The sequence below is a fragment of the Anopheles stephensi genome, chromosome 2 (assembly GCF_013141755.1).
Source record: "Anopheles stephensi strain Indian chromosome 2, UCI_ANSTEP_V1.0, whole genome shotgun sequence".
Classification (NCBI taxonomy): Eukaryota; Metazoa; Arthropoda; class Insecta; order Diptera; family Culicidae; genus Anopheles; species Anopheles stephensi.
Genome location: NC_050202.1, coordinates 47,696,855 through 47,719,291, shown reverse-complemented (window position 1 = coordinate 47,719,291; position 22,437 = coordinate 47,696,855). Strand labels below are relative to the sequence as shown.

The following is a 22,437-nucleotide window of genomic DNA, read 5'->3' as shown; positions in this document are numbered from 1 at the left end:
GTATGTGCCGTGAGTGTAATTGTATCAGTAACCGTCACCAACCGGACTTGTCACGCGCTTCGCTTTTAAATTGTATTCGATCCGTCCGTCCTTGTAACTGTTAGGTGTCTTAGCAATTAGGCTTCAAGGGGGCCCTCCCTGCGTGGCTCGTTGTGTTATAATGACAATAAGCAATAGTCCGTGCCCGTAGAGAACAACCGGCCGTATATGGCGCATTTTCCGGATCTCAGGAGTCTGAATTGCAGGCACTTACCATCGACAAATCAATCAGGTTGGGTTGCATCTGTGTGCGTACTAGGGGAACTGTTCTGCTCTGTTCGGAGTAGGCGTAAGGGCCCATTGCACGCATGCAAACAAACCGTTCGATTCGATCGATTTTTGATTTTATTCCGCTCGTTTTATTTGTGATGAGAAAAACGGTACCGCGCGCGTGCCTGTACGTGTGTATGGGGGTTGTGTTTGTGGCCACCATCTTCTGCTACCGTTCGTTCGCGGCCATGTAAATCCCACATAAATATTTCGCTTAAAGGCCAAAACCGTCTGATGCTATTTCTCCTGCTGTTCCTCCTGGAGGATGATCTGTCTGTTTGCCAAATGAGTTCCATCTGATTCCATTTTTTTTTCTCTCCTGATCCGCCGCTATCATCGGTGTTCATAACATCAACAACAACAACAACAACAATAAAACCTGCCTTCCTTTTTCACCATCTGTTGCAGTGGAGCCCCCTTCTTCCTCACCCCCCTGCTTTACTCTTCTGTTCCAATCTGTTTTTTTTTCATTCGTGTTTCTACATGTTTCTGTGTTTGCTCCCTTTGCTTCTATTTTGTTTTCGAAATTTCCCTTTTTCTCACACCCTATTTTCTCTTTTTACTGATTTCCGTATGATTGTCTGTGATTTCCGTTTCTACCCCCCTGCTTGTCTCGTCGTGTTTTGCGTTTCGTGTCCATATTTCGATTCTACTGAGAGTATTACGCGATTCAGAACACGTTTACCCCTAGGCTAGGTTTGGGGTGCTGTGCTTTCCGATTGTTTTGTGTATCCGTTTTTATGTAAATCCCTCTCGCTCGCTCGCTCTCTCGCTCTCTCTCGGTCTCCCCCCACTCCCCCAAGCTTACTGTCTAAATACTCTGTAAATTCAGAATCACACATATTTGCACTGTACAACAATTCGCGTATAAAAGTAATAAAATAATAATAGTTATATTAATCATCGTCCAAACACGCAAATCCTGTAATATGTATATATATATATATGCTGAAGCGCGGCACTGATGTGTACAACCCTACGATAAAAAAAAAACTGAAGGCAATCCGAAGGCGGCGGCGTGTTGCCCATTTTCCTATATGTATATATATAGTCCCTAGCTTTCGATCGTGTTGACCCCGTGTTCCGACATCCGATATAGATTCCTTTCGGTTCTATAACCCGGTGTTGTTTCCCGCGGGGACACATGCACACACACACACAAAGGCTTGGCTTGCGCGTCTTTCGCATTGCCACAAAAAGGCCCCCCATTTTCTTGTGTTTATGTGTGTGTGTGTGAGGTTTCGTATAATTTTATAAGAGCACTTTATTTAACGAAACCCGGGATTTCGTTCTGTCCTACCCTTCCCCTCCATACCCCCCCCCCCCCCCCCGCACTTCACCCTAATCTCCTTCCAGCTTTGAGAGAACGTGTCCTTCGTGTGTGTGATTAGAAGAGAAGATAATAATATTTATGGATTTTAGCGTTTAGTAGATGTGTTTTTGTGTGTGTCTGTGTGTGGGTAGGTTTGTGTCGGTGTGTTCGGTAATAATTAATAGATTAATAATATTAGTAATCATTATTTTATACATAAATAGCTTCCGCCTGTCCCTCGCTCGAGTCGAGCGTGATTTTGTGATCACACTCGTCGTCGAAAAACCGGCGGAAGGTAAACTCGAAGAACCCGTGGTGGAACGGTTTCCCGCTGTCGCACACCTCGTCCAGATTGCCGTGCCCGCCCTCGTCGCACGACGAGGACGAATCCTGCAACCGGCCCGGATCGATCGGATCAAAGTTGGACGTGTCGGTCGGGTACTTGATCTTCGGCTCGTACAGTGCCTGCTGGCTGCGCAGATCCTTGCTAAAGTCGATCGTGCGGAAGAACGGGTGCGACTTGATTTCGTCCACATTCCGCCCGATCCGCTCGTCCTCGTTTTTGCACAGCCGCAGTATGATGTCCTTCGCTTCCGGCGTCAGTTGCGCTTCCGCCGGTATGCGCAACGTTTGCCGCCAGTTAATGACCTGCAATCGGGGGTCGTGCGTAAGTATCAGCTGCTGCTGTAATTGGGCCTGGCCAATTACGGGTACGGTACGGTTCGGCTTACCTTAATCTGTGTTTCCTCGGCAGTGTTTGCCAAAAAGGGAGGCTGTCCGACTAGCATCTCGTACAGTATGACGCCGACGCTCCACCAATCGCACAGCTGGGTGTAGCCGCTTCGCAGCAACACCTCCGGCGCGATGTAGTTGGGCGTGCCGACGATTGAGTGTGCTTTGGCGCGGTTTTTCTCCCGGAACTTTCGCCTACCGAAGAAGAAGTGATTAGTTTCTTAAGCTCGTGCATTCGTTTGTTTTGTTCGTGCAATCTGCTCCTCACCTTTCCAGTGGTGGGGGAATTTCCGAACCAAATTTGCTCCACGCTTCCATCGAGTCTTGCCTTGCGTGATCTGTTAAGGGGCGATGGATTGCATTCAAATATTGATCGTAATCGCATTAGAGGGGGAAAATCGAGTAAGCAACAATACAACATACCGCTCTTCTGATAGTACTTTGAATCGTGCGTCCAGCGGAACCCGGTGCATAGCCCGAAATCCGTCAGCTTGATGTGGCCCTTACGATCGATCAGCACATTATCCGGCTTGATGTCTCTGTAATGTGTATATGTATATGTAGTTTTGATATAATTTTTTTTATTAAGTTTACATAAACAGAAAGGATATTAAAGAGAGCTTAGGAGCAAGGACTAAGTTGCACCACAGGCTATGGCAGATCACGGCGTAATCTGGTGTTAAAAATGAGGTTAAGAATCTCGTCCTGCCAGCCAGAGGTCTTCTCGCGGTAAGCTCAGTATTTCAAGGCTGGGGGCTACAGCCCAGAGACCCGAAGGAACGTGGCGTAAACTAAATTTATGGTAGGCGAGTGGTCGACTGCCAGCAAACACTCATTCACGGCGGTATACTGGGTCATTGTGAGCCAGATAAAGATTTGAGAGACAAAGAACGGTCCGGAGTCCGCGGTATGACTATTCAGCTACTGGTACAATTCGATCAAGGAAGCCAGAAATGACCGGCCTCTCGAGCTTGTAGGACCGAAGAGGAAGTGGAAGCTAGCTCAGCTTATATTAAGAAAAGAGACATTAAATCTCACCGATGAATGAATCCCATTTTATGGACGCTGTCAATCGCGCACGTCAGCTCGGCGATGTAGAACCGGGCCAAATCCTCCTCAAATATGCCTTTCTTGATCAGCAGCGACATGAGATCTCCACCTGCCGAAATGATAGAGTGATTAGCGTAACAAACGCGTGCGGTGGCCGCCGGACACTCGCCCGGCCTGCTGCTACCTACCCGGTATGTAATCCATCACGAAGTAAAGATTATCCTTGTCCTGGAAGCTGTAGTACAGCTTCACCACCCATTCGTTGTCCGCCTCGGCCAGGATGTCCCGTTCCGCCTTAACGTGCGCCACCTGATTGCGCTTCAGCACGTCCGCCTTGCGTAACGTTTTCATCGCGTACAGATGGTTGGTGGTGTCGATCTTCTTCACCAGCGTTACCTCCCCGAACGCACCGACGCCGATCGTTTTGATCTTGGCAAACATTGACTTATCCATCTTGGCACGCTTTAGCCGAATGTAGTTGCTTTCCTTCTGGCAGAGCAGCTTGCGCATTTCGATCTTCGTCTCCTCCGGCAGATCGAGCTTGGACATTTCACTTTCGAGCTGCTTGATGCGGAAGTTGCGCTGGGAGTAGGACTTGAGCACATTTTCGATGTGCTGCTCCATGAAGAACTTGTACGCCTGGGGCGAGTAATGCTTCACCTTACATTCGGACCGTTCCGCTTCCTTTTCCTTGGACAGATTCTTGCGCTCCGGTATGGGAGATTGATGCTTTATCTTGCGTGGATTATCTTCGCCCCCTCCACCACCGCCACCACCACTTCCACCACCACCGGCACTGCCACCGCTAGACGAAGCGTTTCCAACGACCGGTGTACTGGATGGTGCGCCGGTTGGCGTTGTGGCCGACGCGGATGATTCGCTACTGCCACCCGAAGGTGCGTGATCCATACCGCTACCGGAGGCACCGTTCGTGTAGGCCGGTGCTGCCGCCACTGCCGGCCCATTACTGTTACCAGCCGGAAAGCGTACCGTTTTCATGAGACTACTTCGAACGCCACTGCCAGCAGCCGCCGCTGTCGTTGCCATGCCGACGCGTTGCTTGGAAGCGTCATGCGTTACCGCATGATGTTGCTGTTGGTGATGGTTTAGTTGCTGCTGCTGCTGCTGCTGCTGTTGTCCGCCCCCTGCTCCCATCAGTGCACCAAGGCTTTTAAGCGCACCGGTAAAAGCGTGCTGCGAGCCAGCATTACCGTTGTTCGATTTTGGCGGCGCTTTGGGCAGCTGTTTCGGATCGGCCGAATGTTGCTGCATCAGCCCGTTGCTGGCGGTGACACCATGATGCTGCTGCACATGGTGATGGTGATGGTGCTGCGCCAGCCGGTCCTCATCTATCGCCGTTCGCGATAAACCGGGCGTCTTGCCATTGCTGATCATCACGCTCCCACCATGATGATCGTGATTGTTGTTGTTGTGCATACTATTTTTTATATTATTATTTGCATTTGCGTTAGTGTTACTACTCATATTACTGTTAATAGTGTTAGCGTTCGCGTTATGACTACTGCTGCTGCTGCTGCTACCGTTCGTACTGGTGTTGCTGCTGGACAGGTTACCGTTCGCACTGCCGTTCACGCCACCATCGCCGTGCCCATTGTGGTGCTGCTGCTGCTGCTGATGGTGCAGATGGTTCTGCAGGTGGTGCTGCTGATGTGACTGGTGGTGATTGTTACTCCCATTGCCGCTACCGTTTCGATACTGCTGTTGCTCCAATTCCATCGCCGACGGGGGACAGTGTGGTGAGGGTGGTAACGGAGGTGGTGTCCCTCCACCACCATCCAGCAAATACGCCGGCGGAGGTTCTTTCTTGGGCGATGAATGTTTTTGCAACAGTATCATGGTCGAATCGTACGACGGAGGATCGTTGGGCGATCCGTTGTTGCTACTGCTGTTGCCACCACCGCTGGACAGCACCTGGGGTTGGGCGGGTGACGATTGATGACCATTCACACTACCCCCGCCACCACCACCACCACCACCGCCGGTGGTCTGCACGCCTGGCACATTGGAAGGAAGCACGGTTTGTAGCCCGGGCAGCGATGGTTTCGCTCGCAGTGGTTGCTTCGGAACGACACTGCTGCCCGTACCGGGCGCTCCCGAGGGACCTCCTGCTCCCAGCGGTCCAACGGCGGTGTGCCTGCTAGACGTAGTACCATCGTGCGCGTGGGCCGATTGCGAAGGTGGGGGCGGTGTGGCATACCCGGATGCCGCCTTATTCAACTTGTGCTGCACCGAGACGGCGTACGAGGGTGGCGGTGGACCAACACCTCCGCCACCACCACCACCACCAGACACGCCTCCGGCCGGTGCAGGCGGTGCGACGGCCGTTTGCAGTATTGGCTTCTGGACCTGGGTCGATTTGACCGAGTGCATGATGATCGGATGCTGGGCCGCTTTCGAGGCAGGTGTATGCACGGTTGACGGCTTCGGTTGCAGTGGTATCGGTCGCTGTATCGAACCACCACCCATCCCGCTACCTCCAGCTCCACCCCCGCCGCCCCCACCACTGCCCTGCGAAACGGTAATCGGGCTGGATGAGCCGATCGATGCGTTCGAGTAGAAGCCCGAGCTAGGACTTTTGCGAAAGTCCGACTGCGTCGACGATTGGGTCGGGCTTTGGCGGCTGTGGAACGACGTCAGGTAGTTGGGTGGTGACGACGGTCCAATCTGCTGCGGGTACGGTGGCGGTGGTTCGTTGCCGGTGTAGACTGCCATCTGCTGGCTCAGCTGTTGCTGCACCTGCGGCCCATTCTGCACGATGATCGGCTGCCGTAGCTGATGGTTGCCACCGCTGGCAATCGGCGAGGAACCGCGGGCAGGCGATTGCGAGGCCGGCCCACCAAACTGCCCGTTCCGACCGGATGCGACCGAGGCCGGTGACATGCGCTTCAGCATATGCATCGGGTTCGGGGGCTGAGGAGTGGACGGTGTGGAGGAGCAGCGCGGTGGCGGTATGGGCGGCGCATCGCTAAAGTTGGTCGGACAGGGCGATGGGGAGTATTGCGAGCTGCGCCCGACCACCATGGCCGTCGAGAACGGTTGCTGCGAGTGGGGACTGTTGGAGCGCGAGCTGCCGGCACCGGAATCGAGGGCCGGGCTGGTGCGCTGCATGTGCAGCGGCGATTGCGGTGCATCCTTCTCGATGCTTGGTTTGCGCTTCAACGGTGCGACGAGCTGGGGAGAGGGGTAAAAGTGCGGCCGACAATACGTTAATCAGCGTTCCGAGATAATGGTACCGCCGCTGCTGATGAAGCTTACCTGTTGACTACCACCCAATGCTTGGCCAGTCTCGTACGGCATCAACTCGTTTTTGATCTGCTCCAGTGCTATCGCGTTGTACGTCGAGTGGCGCGCCACTGACAACGGAACTTTGCCGCCTTTTCCATTCATGCTGATTTATAATATGCATAACTTACTGCTATTTCCTAGATCTGAAAGGATGAATAAAATAGACACAGAGTTAGTGGAGATTTTTAGCCTTTTTAACAGTGATTTATTTCTTTAACCCCTGTCGCGGCCATCTGTTCTGCTCACGGACAAATCAGAAACGGCTTCACAGAGTAAAAAAACACGATCAATAATAACTATAGCAAGCGCAAACAATCTTCAGCAGGACGATCGTCAGCAATGAAAAATTATCCAAGGATACGGCGCTCCCTCACCAAACCTGCACCTCTCCTCTAGGATACGAAATATCTCCCCTGCCGTGATTCTTTACATAAACACACACACACATACGCATTGAAGTGACACGGACACGGAAAATCACAGCACAGGCAAAGAAGAAGAGTGCTCGCACCACCCCAATCCCGCGGGTAAGAAGGCAGATCATCTTTTAGCTGCATAAACCGTGACTCACGGCAGAACATCACCATCGCGCGCGCTCGGCTCATTCTCTCCCGCTCTCGCACACTACACACATGCACATGGTTCACGCTCACAGATGCGTGTTTATTCTAATTATTCGTGGAATGCACGGAATGCAAAGTAGACAGAACGAAACAAAAAAGCACGGGGGGGGGGGGGACAATAAGAAACGCGAAGAAGAAGACGTCACACACGTCTCGGTGCGCAGATTTTTTTTTGCTTTGCGTGTGTGCTTCTTTTTGCACATTATTAGTATGTCCATGATGGGCAGGGTTTTGGCAGGTGAACATTAAATGTCAACATTGGATCGGGGTTTCTTTTTGCTGCTTTGTTGCGGCAAGCCACAAGAAGTTTTTCAATTTTCATTAAATATCGAAAATAATGGCATAAGATCATGTGTGTTGGCCATTCTGGACGGATCTGCGTGTGACACGCGATTCCGTTGCCGTGGAGATGGAAATCACGTACTACAAAGAACGAAGAGAATGCTGCGCTGTTGTGCAGTGTTGGACAATATAAAGGCTGGTGGACACAATGATTATTGTTGGACATTTCGCTGCACAAAGATGCATAGCCCCTCACAGGTGGGTACACTTTGTTGATGTGCAGTCGTCGATTGCACAAAACTACAGCCAAGCTTTGTTCGATGCGTTTTGGGTAAATGTCATCGGTGTCGTCTTTCTCTACCATGTGGAACGAATGAACGGCAAACCCGATTTGTGTAACACATTCCACGGACATATTTTTCACACCATCCCACCCGTGCGTTGCAGAATTTTCCATTTCTTATCACAAATGATTGTAGGGGGCTGCAGGACGATCCGTACGAACAAGCCTGCTATTCATTTTATGAACTGTGATCAAAGTAGTCCAGACTTTTGCTCGGCCAAGATTCCATCGTGAGTGATTTGACGACATCTTTCATTCGTTTTCCGCTACAAAATCATTGCTTGATCGACACACTGCCTCCCTTCTCCTCCGCCTCCCGCGCACCACTCCCCTTCCTCCTCGAGCGATGGAATGTGGTGCTGGGGTGCTGTTGTGGCCATCCACACACCATCATCACCATACTACTCCATTTTCATCGAACTTTTGTTTACGCGAGATGAAAACCCCTCCACCTCCTTCTCATTCTTCACTCTTCCCAGCACGGGAGTGTGTGTGTGTGTGAGTGTGTAATCCGCACGAACCGTATTTTGTCCCATCCGTTCCACGGGAGCAGTCCGATGAGCGGGTTAAGCGGGGACAATTTTAATGCAATCCGATTCAGGGAATCGCGCGTAGTAGCAGCCAGCCACACACAGCAAAAAAACGACACATGTACACACAGAGAAACACACACAGGCGCGCGCGCGCTCGTACAAACATCGCGACACACATACACACTCACACACGGAGACACACAGTTGCACGATGGGATTGCTTCCAATTCCACATTCCACAATCCCTTCGGTCAGCGATTATCGAATATTCCATTGCGTTTTCTCCTTGTAGCAACGCTTGCGTGCATGTGTGTGTGTATGTCTTTTGCCCTTAGAATATCACCATGATCACACTGGGACCCCCATCTTTTTCCTCATTTCCCCCGCGCGCACACACACGCACACACACAGACCGTTTGCCATTTCACACACGCGTTTTGATCACGACGAAAATAAGATTCCACATACCAATGCAATTTCTTCTCTCCCGCACAGTCTGTGCGTTCATTCTTTTGCCTCTTTTTCTTCCACTACTTCTTCTGCTTCTCATTCCACACCACTCTTGTTGTAAGCACCAACACTCTTCACGGGCACATTTTTTCCCCACTTTGCTTCCGTGTACCCACCACCACCTTGCGCAGACAGGGGGACAGGCGGACGGCAGCGGGGTACCCTCTTTCCGAGAGATTTATGCACGCACGAACGCACGCACGCACGAACGCACGCACGCACGCAATCACGGACGCAAATACGTCCTCTTCTTCATCGCACATTCACGTACGCACACGTACAGCCGAGGATGACAACCCAGCAGTAGCACGAACGAGAGCGAGGTGGGAGGAGGAAAAATCGACACACACACACGCACACACGCACACACCAGGGGGTGAAAAAGAAAAGAACGAAGGATGGTTGGACTGAGAAAAAAACGGGGCCACACAATTTTACCTTCGCATATTTCACTGGCAAATATTTGCGGTGGGTTGCGCGTTTTCACAGCAGATCGCGAGGGATCAGCAGTGGTAGTCGGTAGTAGAGTTGCTCTCGGGCAGCAAATTCTCGTCACGAAAATATCGAATTTTTGTAGTTTTGACGTTTATCAACAACACAAAAAAGGGGCGCACACATACGCACGCACACGCACGGGCACTGCGCGATTTCAGCGATTCCGACATTTGTCGGAGCTGAATACGGTTGCTGGGCCGCTGAATACCGCAGTAGCCGAGGGAGCTGAGCTCACAGCTTGCATAAGAACTGAACCTGCTGCTGTAAACGTATAGTGTCGTAGAATTTTGAGAATTTTGAACGTTTGTTGAATATTTTTTGTTTTATTGGTGTTTATTTGAAAACACAAAATTAAATTTTTGATAATTTTCTTTATGTAAAAACCTCTTCATAGAGCTGTAATATAATGGTAATAGCATAAACAACTTTTGTTTTCATGGATCGATCTCAAAGAATCGGCGCCTGCACATTTCTTTTCTAAATATGCTTAAAATAATCTTGTAATATTCCTCCTGTAAATAATCATTTCTTTCTTTAAATATTTGAAGTGATTGTATAAAAAATGCTATTTTTAATTACAAAATTACCGAATTGTCCACCGTCTGCTGGAAACACCACCACCTGTCAAACTTGAGCAGCTGTCAAAAACAACAGAAAAAAAACCGAGCGATCCAACATGGCCGATCCAAAACTTTGTGGTACATCGTGGTGAATCGCCGTCGGACGGCATTTTTTCATATTTTATTGTGTTAAGCGTAGAAAAAGTGAGCCAAATAACGCATCTGAACGCAACCCAAAGTAAAACGTAACACGCGAAAGCGTTTGACCTCGCGCGAAGGCTTGTGTCGCGTGTGTCGAAGTGTACTATTTGATAGCTGATTGTCCCATAGCAGGGAACGCGCGACTTGATGCATCATCGCTGTCGGCATCGATTTCAACGTTGCACTTTCCAGCTTCGGGGGTCGCTTTGCAGCGGTCTTTGAACTCACTACATCAGCTGGTCCAACAACCGCGTGCCGCACGGTGGTGGTTCATTAGGATACAGCGTAAAATAGCACAACCGAACTGGGGCTTCTGTGTTTTTGCGTTGTGTCATCAAAGAAAGTGAAGGGGTTACCCGTAGCAGGTAGTGCGGGAAGAAGTGAAGGGCGGTTTTCTTCTTCTCAGTGAAAACCTCTCGAAAGAAAACCACCTGAGCAGGAGGCTCGGTTACATCCGGAGCTACTTGAGATTCGAAGCAAACCCCGGTAGAAGAGATGGCCGATTTCATCGATTCAGAAGCGGAGGAAAGTGAGGTATGTAATGCGCAAGGCCACGCGTGTGTGTGACTGTGTGTATGTGTGCATGCGACCTGTGAAGGATGTGTAATATCCCTGAACTTCGATTACCAGACATAATTTATATGATAACCTTCGCAGTTTTGAACGACAGATATGACCGTGTTTGACCTAAATATATCCCAACATTTTTATTTACAGGAGGAGGAGGAGTTGGAACCACATGAGCGTAAAAAGCTAAGAAAAAATAAGGCCGTTTCGGACAGCGAGGATGAGGAAGAAGGTGAGTAAACAACAAGGGCATTATTTTGTGTCGGACTTTGTTTGTTGTCCTGTGTCAATCCGGAACACATTATTTGGATGATAATATTCCACGATGCTAGTTAAACTTTCACGCTAAAGAATTTCTAAAGCGGTCAGGAGGACTGCAATTGCCAACAGAATCGATTTGACCATTCATTAACCGAAAAAGATGGTAAAGGATTATACGAATCACCTTACATCGGAAGCCATTGGCGGGTTTTCGATTCAATAACCTCAGCAGCTCCACCGAGAGAGCGAGCTGTGAATGCATTTTTTTCCCATCGCTACCGGTCCACCACGGGAGTTTAAATACCGAGCGTTACCGGGTTGCTGGTTTACTACACCAGCGCTTACAATTCCGGAATCTGGAGAGAAAGAGAAACATCTGCTTCGAACCAGATCGAACTAGACTCGAAGTGTGGCTAATGTACACCCGTTTACATTTATTTATATTCCTGTGCCACAATGTCGCATCAGGCTTGCAACGCGTAAATGCAAGTAGGACGGAAAGTACAAGCAAGTTTGCCCACGATTTGCATACGATGGCGTGCTGTTATGCACGTATCGAAATCTCGCAGGCTAATCCTGTCTAGATCGGCGGCGCTATGGGAAAACCGGAACACTGCCCTGGCGGCTGAGTAGCACGTGAACTGGTCGTACCGGTTGAATGAATCGTCTTGCCAGAATCGGAAATACGCAGAATGCGATGAAATCGTGCGACTTATTGCATAAGCCAGTGCACTTGCTAACCCATGCTTTATTAATCACATCCTTTCTCTAGACGATGAAGACCGATTGCGCGAGGAACTGAAGGATCTGATCGATGATAATCCGATCGAGGAGGAAAGCGACAATGACGATTCGGACGATGGTTCCGAAGGAGGGCACCAGAAGCGCAAGAAAAGCGACGACGAGCTGGACGATCGGCTCGAGGACGAAGATTACGAGCTGATCGAGGAGAATCTGGGCGTCAAAGTCGAGCGGGTAAGTCGAGAAGGGCGGATTGATTGCTCGGGTTGCTTTTCGGCAAAAATGGTTCCATAAAATTGGATCGCTTTCGGTTTGGTTTCCATAGAAACGCTTCAAGCGCTTGAAAAAGTTTACCAACGACGATGGGAGCGATGGCGAGTCGGGCGATGAGGGCATGATACGGGAAACGATCGAAAATCGCCTGTTCGATGCCGCATCCGACGATGACGAGGAGCGTGCCTCGGATCACGACGGAGGTGGCCAGCGCGATACGATGGCGAACGTGCGCGAGCACTACGACGAGGAGGAGGACGAAGAATCGGACGCGGACGATTTCATCGTGGATGATGACGGTGTGCCGATCAGCGATAAGCGCAAAAAGCGTCGACACATCTTTACCGATGCATCGCTGCAGGAGGGGCAGGACATATTCGGGGTGGATTTCGATTACGATGAGTTTGAGAAGTACGACGACGAGTACGAGGAAGGTTCGGAAGCGGAGGATGAGTACGAGGAGGAGCAACTGGAGCAGGTCGATCGTCCGAGTGGTGGGGATCGGGGCAAAAAGGCTAAACCGGCCGCCCGGAAGCGAATGTTGAAAAAATCCATCTACGAAATTTACGAACCGAGCGAACTGAAGCGTGGTCATTTTACCGATATGGACAACGTGATCCGGAAGCTCGACGTGCCGGAACGAATGCAGCTGCGAGACGTCCCGGTGACGGCGGTGCCGGAAGGTTCGAACGAGCTGGACGAGGAAGCGGAATGGATCTATCAGCAAGCGTTCTGCAAGCCGCACGTCTCCGACCAGGGCACGGTAACGCGCAAGCCTCCCTCGAACGTGCCGAAAATTAAGCATACGCTAGATTTTATGCGCAACCAGCATCTGGAGGTCCCGTTCATTGCCTTCTACCGGAAGGAGTACGTCCAGCCGGATCTGAACATTAACGATCTGTGGAAGATCTACAAGTTCGACTCGATGTGGTGCCAGCTGCTGGGGCGCAAAACTTCACTCCAGCGGTTGTACGAGAATATGCGCAACTATCAGTTGGACAAGCTGATGGAAAACCCGGACGCACCGATACCGGAGGATATGCGCGTGATCCGGGACGAAGATCTAGCCCGGCTGCGTTTGGTACAGTCACACGAAGAGCTGAAGGATGTGCATCTACACTTTTTGCTCTATTATGCGCACGACATTGCGCCGATGCGGACGCGGCTGCGCGAAAAATCACGTCAGTCGATGCAATCGGTGTCAAAGAAAGCTTCCGCTGCGAAGAAGAAAAGCACCGAGGATGGGGAAGGCGATGAGAACGAGGTCGAGGAGAATGGAGATGAGGAGGATAAGGATCTGGGGGAGGAGGAGGAGGAAGAAAAGCCAAAAGGAGCCGGAGGATCACGGGAGGACGCTAAAGCGGATCAAGGTGGGAAGGACCGTGTACGGCTGAACATTGACATTGGTCCGTACGAGATCTGTCGGAAGCGTGGACTGACAGGGCTGACGAAACGGTTCGGCCTAACGCCGGAACAGTTTGCGGAGAACGTGCGGGACAGCTACCAACGGCACGAGGTAGAGCAGGAAACGAAGGAACCGCTCGAGGTGGCCAAAGAATACATGGGCACGACGTTCGAATCGCCCGAGGAAGTACTGCAGGGTGGCGTGTTTATGGTCGCACGACAGCTCGCCCGTGAACCACTGTTCCGGAAGTGTATCCGGGAGTTGTACTTCGAGCGCGCCAAGCTTAACGTGCGCCCGACTAAGAAAGGCATGAAAGAAATCGATGAAACGCACCCATGCTACACGATGAAGTATCTGAAGGAGAAGCCGGTCCGCGATCTGACTGGCGATCAGTATCTGAAGCTCTACATCGCCCAGGAAGACAAGCTGCTAACGATGGAGCTGGTGGACCGGATCGAAGGCAACACGTCGGGCGACTTTCTCGAGGAACTGAAGGCACTCTACCATCGCGACGAGTTTGCAAAGAACGTGCAGGAGTGGAACAAAGTTCGGGCGGAATGTGTCGTGCTGGCCGTTAACCGCATGGTCATTCCGGATCTAAAGCGCGAGCTGCACAACACGCTACTGACCGAGGCGAAGGACGCAGTGCTGCGTGTTTGCTGCCGAAAGCTGTACAACTGGATCAAGGTCGCACCGTACCGACCACCGGTGCCCGATTTTGACGATTACGAGTGGGAAACGACACGCGGCGTTCGGGTGATGGGTGTCGCCTACGTGCCCGACTACACACAATCCGCGTTCGGGGCAATAATCGCCCCCGACGGTGAGGTGACGGACTATCTGCGCATACCGCACTTGCTCAAGAAGAAGAACGCGTACCGCGAATCGGAAAAGCAGTGCAAAGAGACGGATTTGCGCACAATCACCAACTTCATTCGCAGCAAAAAGCCGCACGTGATCGTGATCGGGGGCGAATCGAAGGATGCGCTGATGGTGCAGCAGGATTTTGTCGAGTGCTTAAAGCGACTGCAGGAAGAGGAACAATTCCCGCAGATAGCGGTCGAGATCGTGGACAACGAGCTGGCCAAGGTGTACGCCAACTCGATCAAGGGTACGAGCGATTTTAAGGAGTATCCACCACTGCTGCGGCAGGCAATCTCGATCGCACGGCGCGTGCAGGATCCGTTGGTTGAGTTTTCGCAGCTGTGTAACTCGGACGAGGAAATCCTTTGCCTGCGGTATCACTCGCTCCAAGAGCAGCTAAGCAAGGAGGAGCTGTTGGAGAACATTCAGCTCGAGTTTATCAATCGCACTAACGAGGTGGGTGTGGATGTGAATCTGGCCGTGCAGAACCCGCTGACGGCGAACCTGGTGCAGTTTATCTGCGGCTTGGGTCCGCGCAAAGGGCAGACAATGTTGAAGCTGTTGAAGCAAACCAACTCACGGCTCGAGAACCGAACGCAGCTCGTTACGACGTGTCACATGGGTCCGAAGGTTTTCATCAACTGCTCCGGCTTCATCAAAATCGATACCAACTCGCTCGGCGATAGCACGGAAACGTACGTGGAGGTGTTGGACGGTTCGCGCGTCCATCCGGAAACCTACGAATGGGCACGCAAGATGGCAGTCGATGCGCTGGAGTACGACGACGAGGAAGCTAATCCGGCTGGTGCGCTGGAAGAAATTTTGGAAGCACCGGAACGGCTGAAGGATCTCGATTTGGACGCGTTCGCGATCGAGCTCGATCGGCAAGGGTTCGGCAACAAGAGCATTACGCTGTACGACATTCGGGCGGAGTTGAACTCGCGCTACAAGGATCTTCGCACGCCGTTCCGCTCGGTGACGGCGGAAGAGTTGTTCGATTACCTCACGAAGGAAACGCCCGAATCGCTGTACGTCGGTAAGATGATGCTGGCGACGGTGACCGGGTTTACCTACCGGAAGCCGCAGGGCGAACAGCTGGATCAGGCTAACCCGGTGCGCAACGATGAGACCGGCTTCTGGCAGTGCCCGTTCTGTATGAAAACGGAATTTCCCGAACTGTCCGAGGTGTGGAATCACTTCGATGCGGGCGAGTGTCCGGGGCAGGCGACCGGCGTACGGGTACGGTTCGACAACGGGCTGAACGGGTTCATTCACATCAAGAATCTGTCCGACAAGCACGTGAAGAATCCGGAGGAGCGCGTGCAGATCGGGCAGACGGTGCACGTGCGCGTGACGAAGATCGACATTGAGCGGTTTTCGTTGGAGTGTTCGTCGAAAAGTTCGGATCTGTGCGATCGCAAGCAAGAGTGGCGCCCGCGGAAGGACGCCTGCTACGATCAGGAAGCGGAAGAAGCGGACTCGCGCAAGGAGGCCGATTCGAAGAAGCAACAGGCGCGGCAACAGTACGTGAAGCGCGTGATCGTGCATCCTTCCTTCCACAACATCTCGTACGCGGAGGCACTGAAGCTGCTGGAAGGGTACGATCAGGGCGATGTGGTGGTGCGCCCGTCGAGCAAGGGTTCCGACCACCTGACGGCGACGTGGAAGGTGACGGACGACATCTACCAGCACATCGATGTGCGCGAAGAGGGCAAAGAGAACGTGTTCAGTCTCGGCCAATCGCTGTGGATCGGGAACGATGAGTTTGAAGATTTGGACGAAATCATCGCCCGGCACATCACGCCGATGGCCATCTACGTGCGCGATTTGCTCAACTACAAGTACTACCGGGACACGGACGGCGGATCGAAGGAGAAAGCGGAGGAAATCATCAAGGCGGAAAAGCAGAAAAATCCCAACAAAATCCACTACATCCTATCCGTCTCGAAAACGTACCCGGGCCGGTTTCTGCTGTCCTATCTGCCGCGCAACAAGTTCCGGCACGAGTACGTGACGGTCACGCCCGACGGCTACCGGTTTCGGCACCAGACGTTCGATTCGGTAAACTCGCTGCTCAAATGGTTTAAGGAACACTTTCGCGACCCGATACCGGTCGATACGCCCAAGAGCACGCCCAAGGTGGGAGGAATGTCGTCGCGCACACCGTACGGCAGCACGCCCAAGTTTAGCGATATTAATAGTGAGTATTTCGGATGACCGTTGGCTGGACGTGATTTGCCTGCATTTACTAACACGTACTCGCTTTTGTTGCTGTCTGTTTTGTTCCTGGTGCTGCCCTGCCATAGGTGAAACGATCGAGTCGGTTGCGAAAAATATGCCTCCGCACATGCTGAACTCGTTGTCGGCCGCGGCACACCGGACGCCGCACTATTCCTTCACGCCGCTCGAGTATGGGTCGAGCAATTTCGTGACTACGGTAAGTTTTGTGGGCACACTTCACAGCAAAAGGCGCATAAGTGTATAGCAAAAGGCGTAAGTTCACACCACATGAGTTGGGTTAGAATCGAACTTGTATATCCACGCGCAGGAAGACCAGTAGCTTACTTACTTACTTACTTATCAGGCGCTACAACCGCTTTGCGGTCTTGGCCTGCTGCAACAATCCTCGATACCGCTCACGGTTCAGTGCCGTCGTCTGCCAATCCGTTATCCCGGCCGTTCTGGCGGACGCATCAACGCCATCACTCCATCTCAATTTGGGCCTACCACGCCTCCTCTGTCCGTGTGGACGGCCCAACAGGACTTTACGGGCTGGGTCCGCCGGTGTCATTCTTATGACGTGACCAGCCCACCGGAGCCTGGCGAGTCTTATGCGCTGTACGATAGTGAGATCATCGTACAGCTCGTAGAGCTCGTCGTTGTAGCGGCTCCTCCATTGTCCTTCCACACATACGGGGCCAAAAATCCTTCTGAGCATCTTCCTCTCGAACGCGGCCATAGAGGGCTTCGTCAGTTTTGGACAGAGTCCATGTCTCAGAGGCGTATGTGAGTACTGGGACTATAAATGTTCTGTACAGTCCCAGCTTCCGTCCGTCGCGACAGTTATTTAGAGTGGAGAAGTTTTCTCAGGCTGTAGAATGACCGGTTGGCAGCCAGCACCCTTGCGCCAAATAGGTGACTTTTGGACGACTTCGAAAGTGCTGTCACCTATCTGTACATCACCCCTGCGTAAATCAGTGTTTGTTAGCACCGACCCGAGGTTCTGTGCCGCACGCTCGATTCTTTGATAAGCTTCTGCTACATAGGAGAGCCTCAAACCAATGATGTCTATGTCATCAGCGTATGCCAGGATCTGGATTGACTTATAGAAGATGGTCCTCGAAGTTTCCACCTCCGAGTTACGGACGCCAGATTGAAGAGGAGACAGGCGAGCCCATCTCCCTGGCGCAGGCCCTTGGTGGTAGCAAAGGGCCCTGAGACTTTTCCATCCCCCTTCACCTGGCATGTGATGTTGACCATTGTCATCCCTACAATCCTGGTAAGCTTGGCCGGGATTCCAAAAGAGCTCATTGCGTCGTACAGTTTTACCCTGGCTATGCTGTCATATGCGGCTTTAAAATCAATGAAGAGATGGTAGGAGTGGAGCTGCTGCTCCGTCATCTTCTCCAAGATTTGCCGCATCGTGAAGATCTGGTCAGTGGTTTATATTCCGTTTCGGAATCCTCTCTGATAGTTTTCGACTATCTCTTCAATGAATGGGACAAGTCGATCTTGTAAGATAAGGGAGAAAATCTTGTAGGCGGTATTCAACACCGTAATACCCCTGTAGTTGCTGCACTCTAGCCTATCTCCCTTCTTGTATGTGGGATAGATGATGCCAAGATTCCAATCACAAGGCATCGATTCGCTATCCCATACCTCAGTAATAATTTGATGAATTTCCTGTTCGAGTGCTGCACCACCGTTTTTGATCAGTTCGGCTACTATTCCGTCGGTGCCTGGTGCCTTGTTGTTCTTGAGCCGACGGATGGCCATTCGTGCTAGGTGACAGTAGCACCAGTCGCCTAGCAGGGTTTATAGCCTGCAGCAGGTTGTGCTTTACTGCTCAGGAAAATTTCCTTCGTCGCCGGTAAGGAAGGCATCCTCAATGTTACTATTAGCACTTAATTGTTCGGTGGCATTCCAATGACATGACTGGCCCACCGTAAATTAGTGAGGTAGACATCCAATATTCATAAATGAGGTCATTTGACAGCTCATAGAGCTCACCATTGTAGTCGTAGTCCTTCATTACTTCATCGGATAAAATTGGAAGAGTCGTTCCAGATCTCCAATATCCCCGTAAGTCATCATCTCCTCCTGCTCCTTGTCGGTTTCCAAATACTATGCTGAACTCGGTTTCTCGGCTGTCGTCTTCTTCTTCGGTGGCATTACAAATGTCTCGGCCTGCCATTGCTGGCTTTCTGTGACTTGATTTTACCCGTTCGGGTGGGATTAGATCCACGGTCCTGCCGTGTGAAGGCTGGCGCCGCTGTCGTCTACTTCCTGTTGTTCCATCAAAGGTCGGTCGGGAAAGAACTCATCCACGACTGACGTATTGCAACTGTGCTTGATCTCGTTCCTGAAGATCTTTTAACCAATCAAGGACTCTCGGTAATAGCAATGAACTCTGGAAAACTGTCCACTCATTCTGATTGCGGATATATCATGTTAGTCTTTGTCATTCTAACAAGCGGACAAACATGGTCATCTGGTCGTATGATATACGGGTTTGAAGGGTAAAGAATAAAGGTAGAATTGGTAAGGATTGAAAGTGCTGCTCTGCCATCTTCTCCAGCATTGGTCACCTGGTAAAGATATCCTCTGTGTCCGAACCTTTCGTTTCGGAATCATCTATGACAGTTTTCATCTACCTCTTCTAGGCGAGGAAGAGTAATTAATAATCTTACGTATTTATTACGTTCCTCTGTCATCCATCCATCACCGTAATAGCCCTACACACCGAGCGGACAAACGCCGTACATGACGCCGTACCAGCAAACGCCCCACTTCTCGCAAACGCCCCGCTACGGCACCTCGACACCTTCCCAGTACTCCAACAAATCCTCGTACACCGGGATCCCGACCGGCCATCCGCCACCTTCCGTCAGCCACCACGGGTACAAATCGTCCTCGTCCGCGCGTGGCGGGATGGGCGGTGCGAGCAGTGCGGCCAGCAGCAGCAGCCTCATGATGATGCAGCAACCCTCACCGTACTCGAACAGCAGTGACCATCACTACCGGACGCAAGCGTCGTCCCAGCAGCAGCTGCAGCACCAGATGCACCATGCGCGCAACAACGAGTACGACAGCTGGTCCAAGGCCACCGATTCCTGGAGCAACCGGGGTGGTAGCAGTATGATGAAGAGCCATCACGCTTCATCAGACCGAAGGTAGATGAAAAGCGGGGACTCATTTGTTGTTTTACTCATTTTAACGACTTTTTTCAACGGCTTTCCTTTGGCAGCTCCGGTGGATCTTACCAGCATCATCATCGTGGTGATGCCGGCCGATCTAGCGATTCCGTGACCTCGTCCAACTCGCACGACCATCGCATGACACCGCGCTCATCGTCCAAATATTCGGCCAGCCGGTCCCCGATGCCGCCACCTTCCCAACCGCCTCCCTCGTCGTCGGCGACACCATCCCAACAGCAAGCCCAGGCGGCATCGACGGCGGCAGCTGCTGCCTCTTTAACGCTCGGCGATGCGACGCCACTGTGGGACGAATAGGAGATTTTCTAGCACAGGCGCTACTCCAGGAGAAACAATCATTAATCGCGTTTTTTTAAGAATGATAAGCAAGCTCCCAATATATTCGCCCCTGGGCGATGGATAAAAGCGATCTTCAGCATCCCTTTCCTACTTGCTGCTATTCATCGTGTCACACACGGTCCAACCGATTGCGATTGGACTTTGGAATCAACGCGTAGGAAGACCACCTGGGTCCGGAAGTATTTCAGATAAGCGGCGATCATCAAGGACAGCAACCGGCGCGAACTGTTGTTGGTCGATCAACTTTGCGATTGCGTCTCACCTCTCATTGTGTGCTGCGGGGCTACTAGCGCGCTGTGACGCACGATGGATACTCAATTTCAATCTTCGGACTGCTTGGACGGCAGGGCCAACACTGATAACCGCAACGGACGCATGGGTTTCCAACCGGTATCGACCGCCGGTGGGTGGTTACATCGGCTTAACAATTCAGAAACGAACCCCCTTCCCCTTTTTCCTAGCGTTTAAGATCCTTTAATAAAAAGTATAGACATTTTTTTTTAAACTGTAACGCACGGCCACACGTGTCAGAGGTTCATTCCGTGTCAGAGAAGCGATAGTTTTTAGTACAGCGCGTTGCATTTTAGTACAGCATACATGTTTGGTTCTTTCTTCTTTGCTACCTTTCTTCTGCGCCGGGTGGGTGGTTTGGCCGCGCGCTTGCGGTGGGAGGTTTGGCAGGTGGCTCGCCGCGAATTGACATTGGAGCTCTCGGAGCCTGATCATGCGGTCGGTGCGTGTGCTTGCGTGAACGGTGAAACGGACGGCGACATACCCTTTTTTTGAGAACGCGCGAGGAACGGTGAGGAAGGTCGACTTTCCCCCTCCCTTTGGGGGGGGGGGGGGTGGTGGTGGGGGACATCCACCCCGGTTTTTCGATAAACCGGAATGGTTTTGGCGGTGGCAGCTCGTTTGGTGTTTAATGATGAGACCCAGATCCGCTCGCGAAACCGGCTCGAACCGGATTCGGCACCTCGGTTTCGGATCGATGGCGATTAATCGGTAAACTGTCGTTTTTATGTGTTTCGCGAGTGTTTTTTTTTCTTGTTATTTTCTACATCTTCTGCTGCAAACGATGATACGTTCCTTTCGAACGACAATTTCAAAAAACAATCTGGAGGTGTTCTGTTGTCCGGAAAGGGAAGGGTTGGCCGGTTTCGCTCGCTTTTGCTCATTTTTATATAATTTTCCTTTTCATCGCCGTTTTTTCTTTGTGCATACGGGCGTTATCTTTTTCTCTGGCGGAATATATATATAGAGTGCACAATTTCGTTGGAGCCGGTTTGAACTGGTTTTTAAAAATTTTCCATTTCTGCATTTCAATAGTTTGCGCGAATGGTGGTTGTGGTGCATATGAATGGTTTTTTTTGACTGCAACCAAAGACAACACGACACTGGGAAGAAAATGGCCGGTGTTGGAGGGTCTGTGGACTTTGATATTGAGGAATGTTTGATTCTGCATTCATTTTTTGGCACTTATAGCACCTGTTGTTGCTTATGTAAGGGAATTTCTCTAATCAAACTTCAGAACTGCTCTGTGGGACTTTCGATGGGAGCGAGAGAATGTTCAAGAACGTTTCCATCCTCGGTAGGTTGGCAAGCTAGTTGGAATTTCCCTTGATATTCCCACCCGATTCCGGCTGGTTGCATGCTTGATTATGCATTCAGCATGTTGGGCTGCTGAATACTACGCCACGCCGCGTTGTTGATTTGTTCGCTTTCCGAAGCACTGAGCAACAGGGTTTTTTGGAAGTAGAAGTTTCGGGAGATTGACAGGAGATTTGGACACGGAAGACAACGAGCGCCTCAAGGACACGGAAGTAGGAGGTCCTTACGCCGCACTATTAGATCAGAAGCAGATGATCAAAAGGAGATATGAGAATGTGGCTCAGGATGAGCTGTGGATGTGCTTGATGTGCCATAAAATGAACTTCTGGACAAAAACTAGCTGTGCATGGGCTGTTCCGATTAGTTTGTAATGGGTAATGACGTCATAACAGGACCTCAGGAGAAAACCCGATCTTCTTCTTCATCGGTTCTAGAACTTCCAGAGGGTCAAAATCCCATCCTGTCTGTTCCCCCGTGAGTGAGGACTGACTACCCAACTACATGATATCATTAAGTCTAGTATGCCATGATATAGCCTGCATGACCACGCCCGGGCGTTAACTCAAGCAGACGAACCTCCATAGATCTTATACTACCATTTCTAGCTTCCTTTATTGGAGTTTACCCGTGTGGGATCGATATAGTCTAGACTGAGTCGAGACTGAGAGACTGAGAAGCCCAGTGGTAA

General features: G+C 51.2%; 2 protein-coding genes across 4 annotated transcripts; one reads left to right on the top strand and one right to left on the bottom strand.

The window, feature by feature from the left end:
• Positions 1-366: 366 nt before the first annotated feature.
• On the bottom strand, positions 367-9,634 carry LOC118507059 (serine/threonine-protein kinase Warts). 3 transcript variants are annotated; one of them, XM_036045025.1, is made up of 8 exons: positions 9,439-9,634; positions 6,680-6,852; positions 3,592-6,595; positions 3,392-3,512; positions 2,777-2,892; positions 2,622-2,691; positions 2,353-2,548; positions 367-2,269 (listed from the first exon to the last, which is right to left on the bottom strand). In XM_036045025.1, exons 2-8 carry the CDS (start codon positions 6,809-6,811, stop codon positions 1,832-1,834), a joined length of 4,077 nt encoding a protein of 1,358 aa, XP_035900918.1. In that variant the 5' UTR covers positions 6,812-6,852; positions 9,439-9,634; the 3' UTR covers positions 367-1,831. The 3 variants fall into 3 exon arrangements, with proteins under 3 accessions (XP_035900918.1, XP_035900919.1, XP_035900920.1); XM_036045026.1 differs by lacking the exon at positions 9,439-9,634 and adding an exon at positions 8,959-9,328; XM_036045027.1 differs by lacking the exon at positions 9,439-9,634 and adding an exon at positions 8,479-8,628.
• A 510-nt stretch (positions 9,635-10,144) lies between these two features.
• Positions 10,145-20,652, top strand: LOC118507058 (transcription elongation factor SPT6). The gene is made up of 7 exons (XM_036045024.1): positions 10,145-10,790; positions 10,974-11,055; positions 11,857-12,059; positions 12,151-16,567; positions 16,674-16,804; positions 19,321-19,760; positions 19,835-20,652. Exons 1-7 carry the CDS (start codon positions 10,752-10,754, stop codon positions 20,097-20,099), a joined length of 5,577 nt encoding a protein of 1,858 aa, XP_035900917.1. The 5' UTR covers positions 10,145-10,751; the 3' UTR covers positions 20,100-20,652.
• Positions 20,653-22,437: the final 1,785 nt, after the last annotated feature.

Bases quoted from the DNA above. Each gene is read 5' to 3' on its own strand.
- LOC118507058 (XM_036045024.1), top strand. From the start codon at position 10,752: ATGGCCGATTTCATCGATTCAGAAGCGGAGGAAAGTGAG. The intron at 11,056-11,856 runs GTGAGTAAACAA...TCCTTTCTCTAG, and splicing joins CAGCGAGGATGAGGAAGAAG to ACGATGAAGACCGATTGCGC. The intron at 12,060-12,150 runs GTAAGTCGAGAA...TGGTTTCCATAG, and splicing joins TGGGCGTCAAAGTCGAGCGG to AAACGCTTCAAGCGCTTGAA.
- LOC118507059 (XM_036045025.1), bottom strand. From the start codon at position 6,811: ATGAATGGAAAAGGCGGCAAAGTTCCGTTGTCAGTGGCGCGCCACTCG. The intron at 3,513-3,591 runs GTAGGTAGCAGC...TCATTTCGGCAG, and splicing joins CGTGATGGATTACATACCGG to GTGGAGATCTCATGTCGCTG. The intron at 2,549-2,621 runs GTGAGGAGCAGA...CTTCTTCGGTAG, and splicing joins ATTCCCCCACCACTGGAAAG to GCGAAAGTTCCGGGAGAAAA.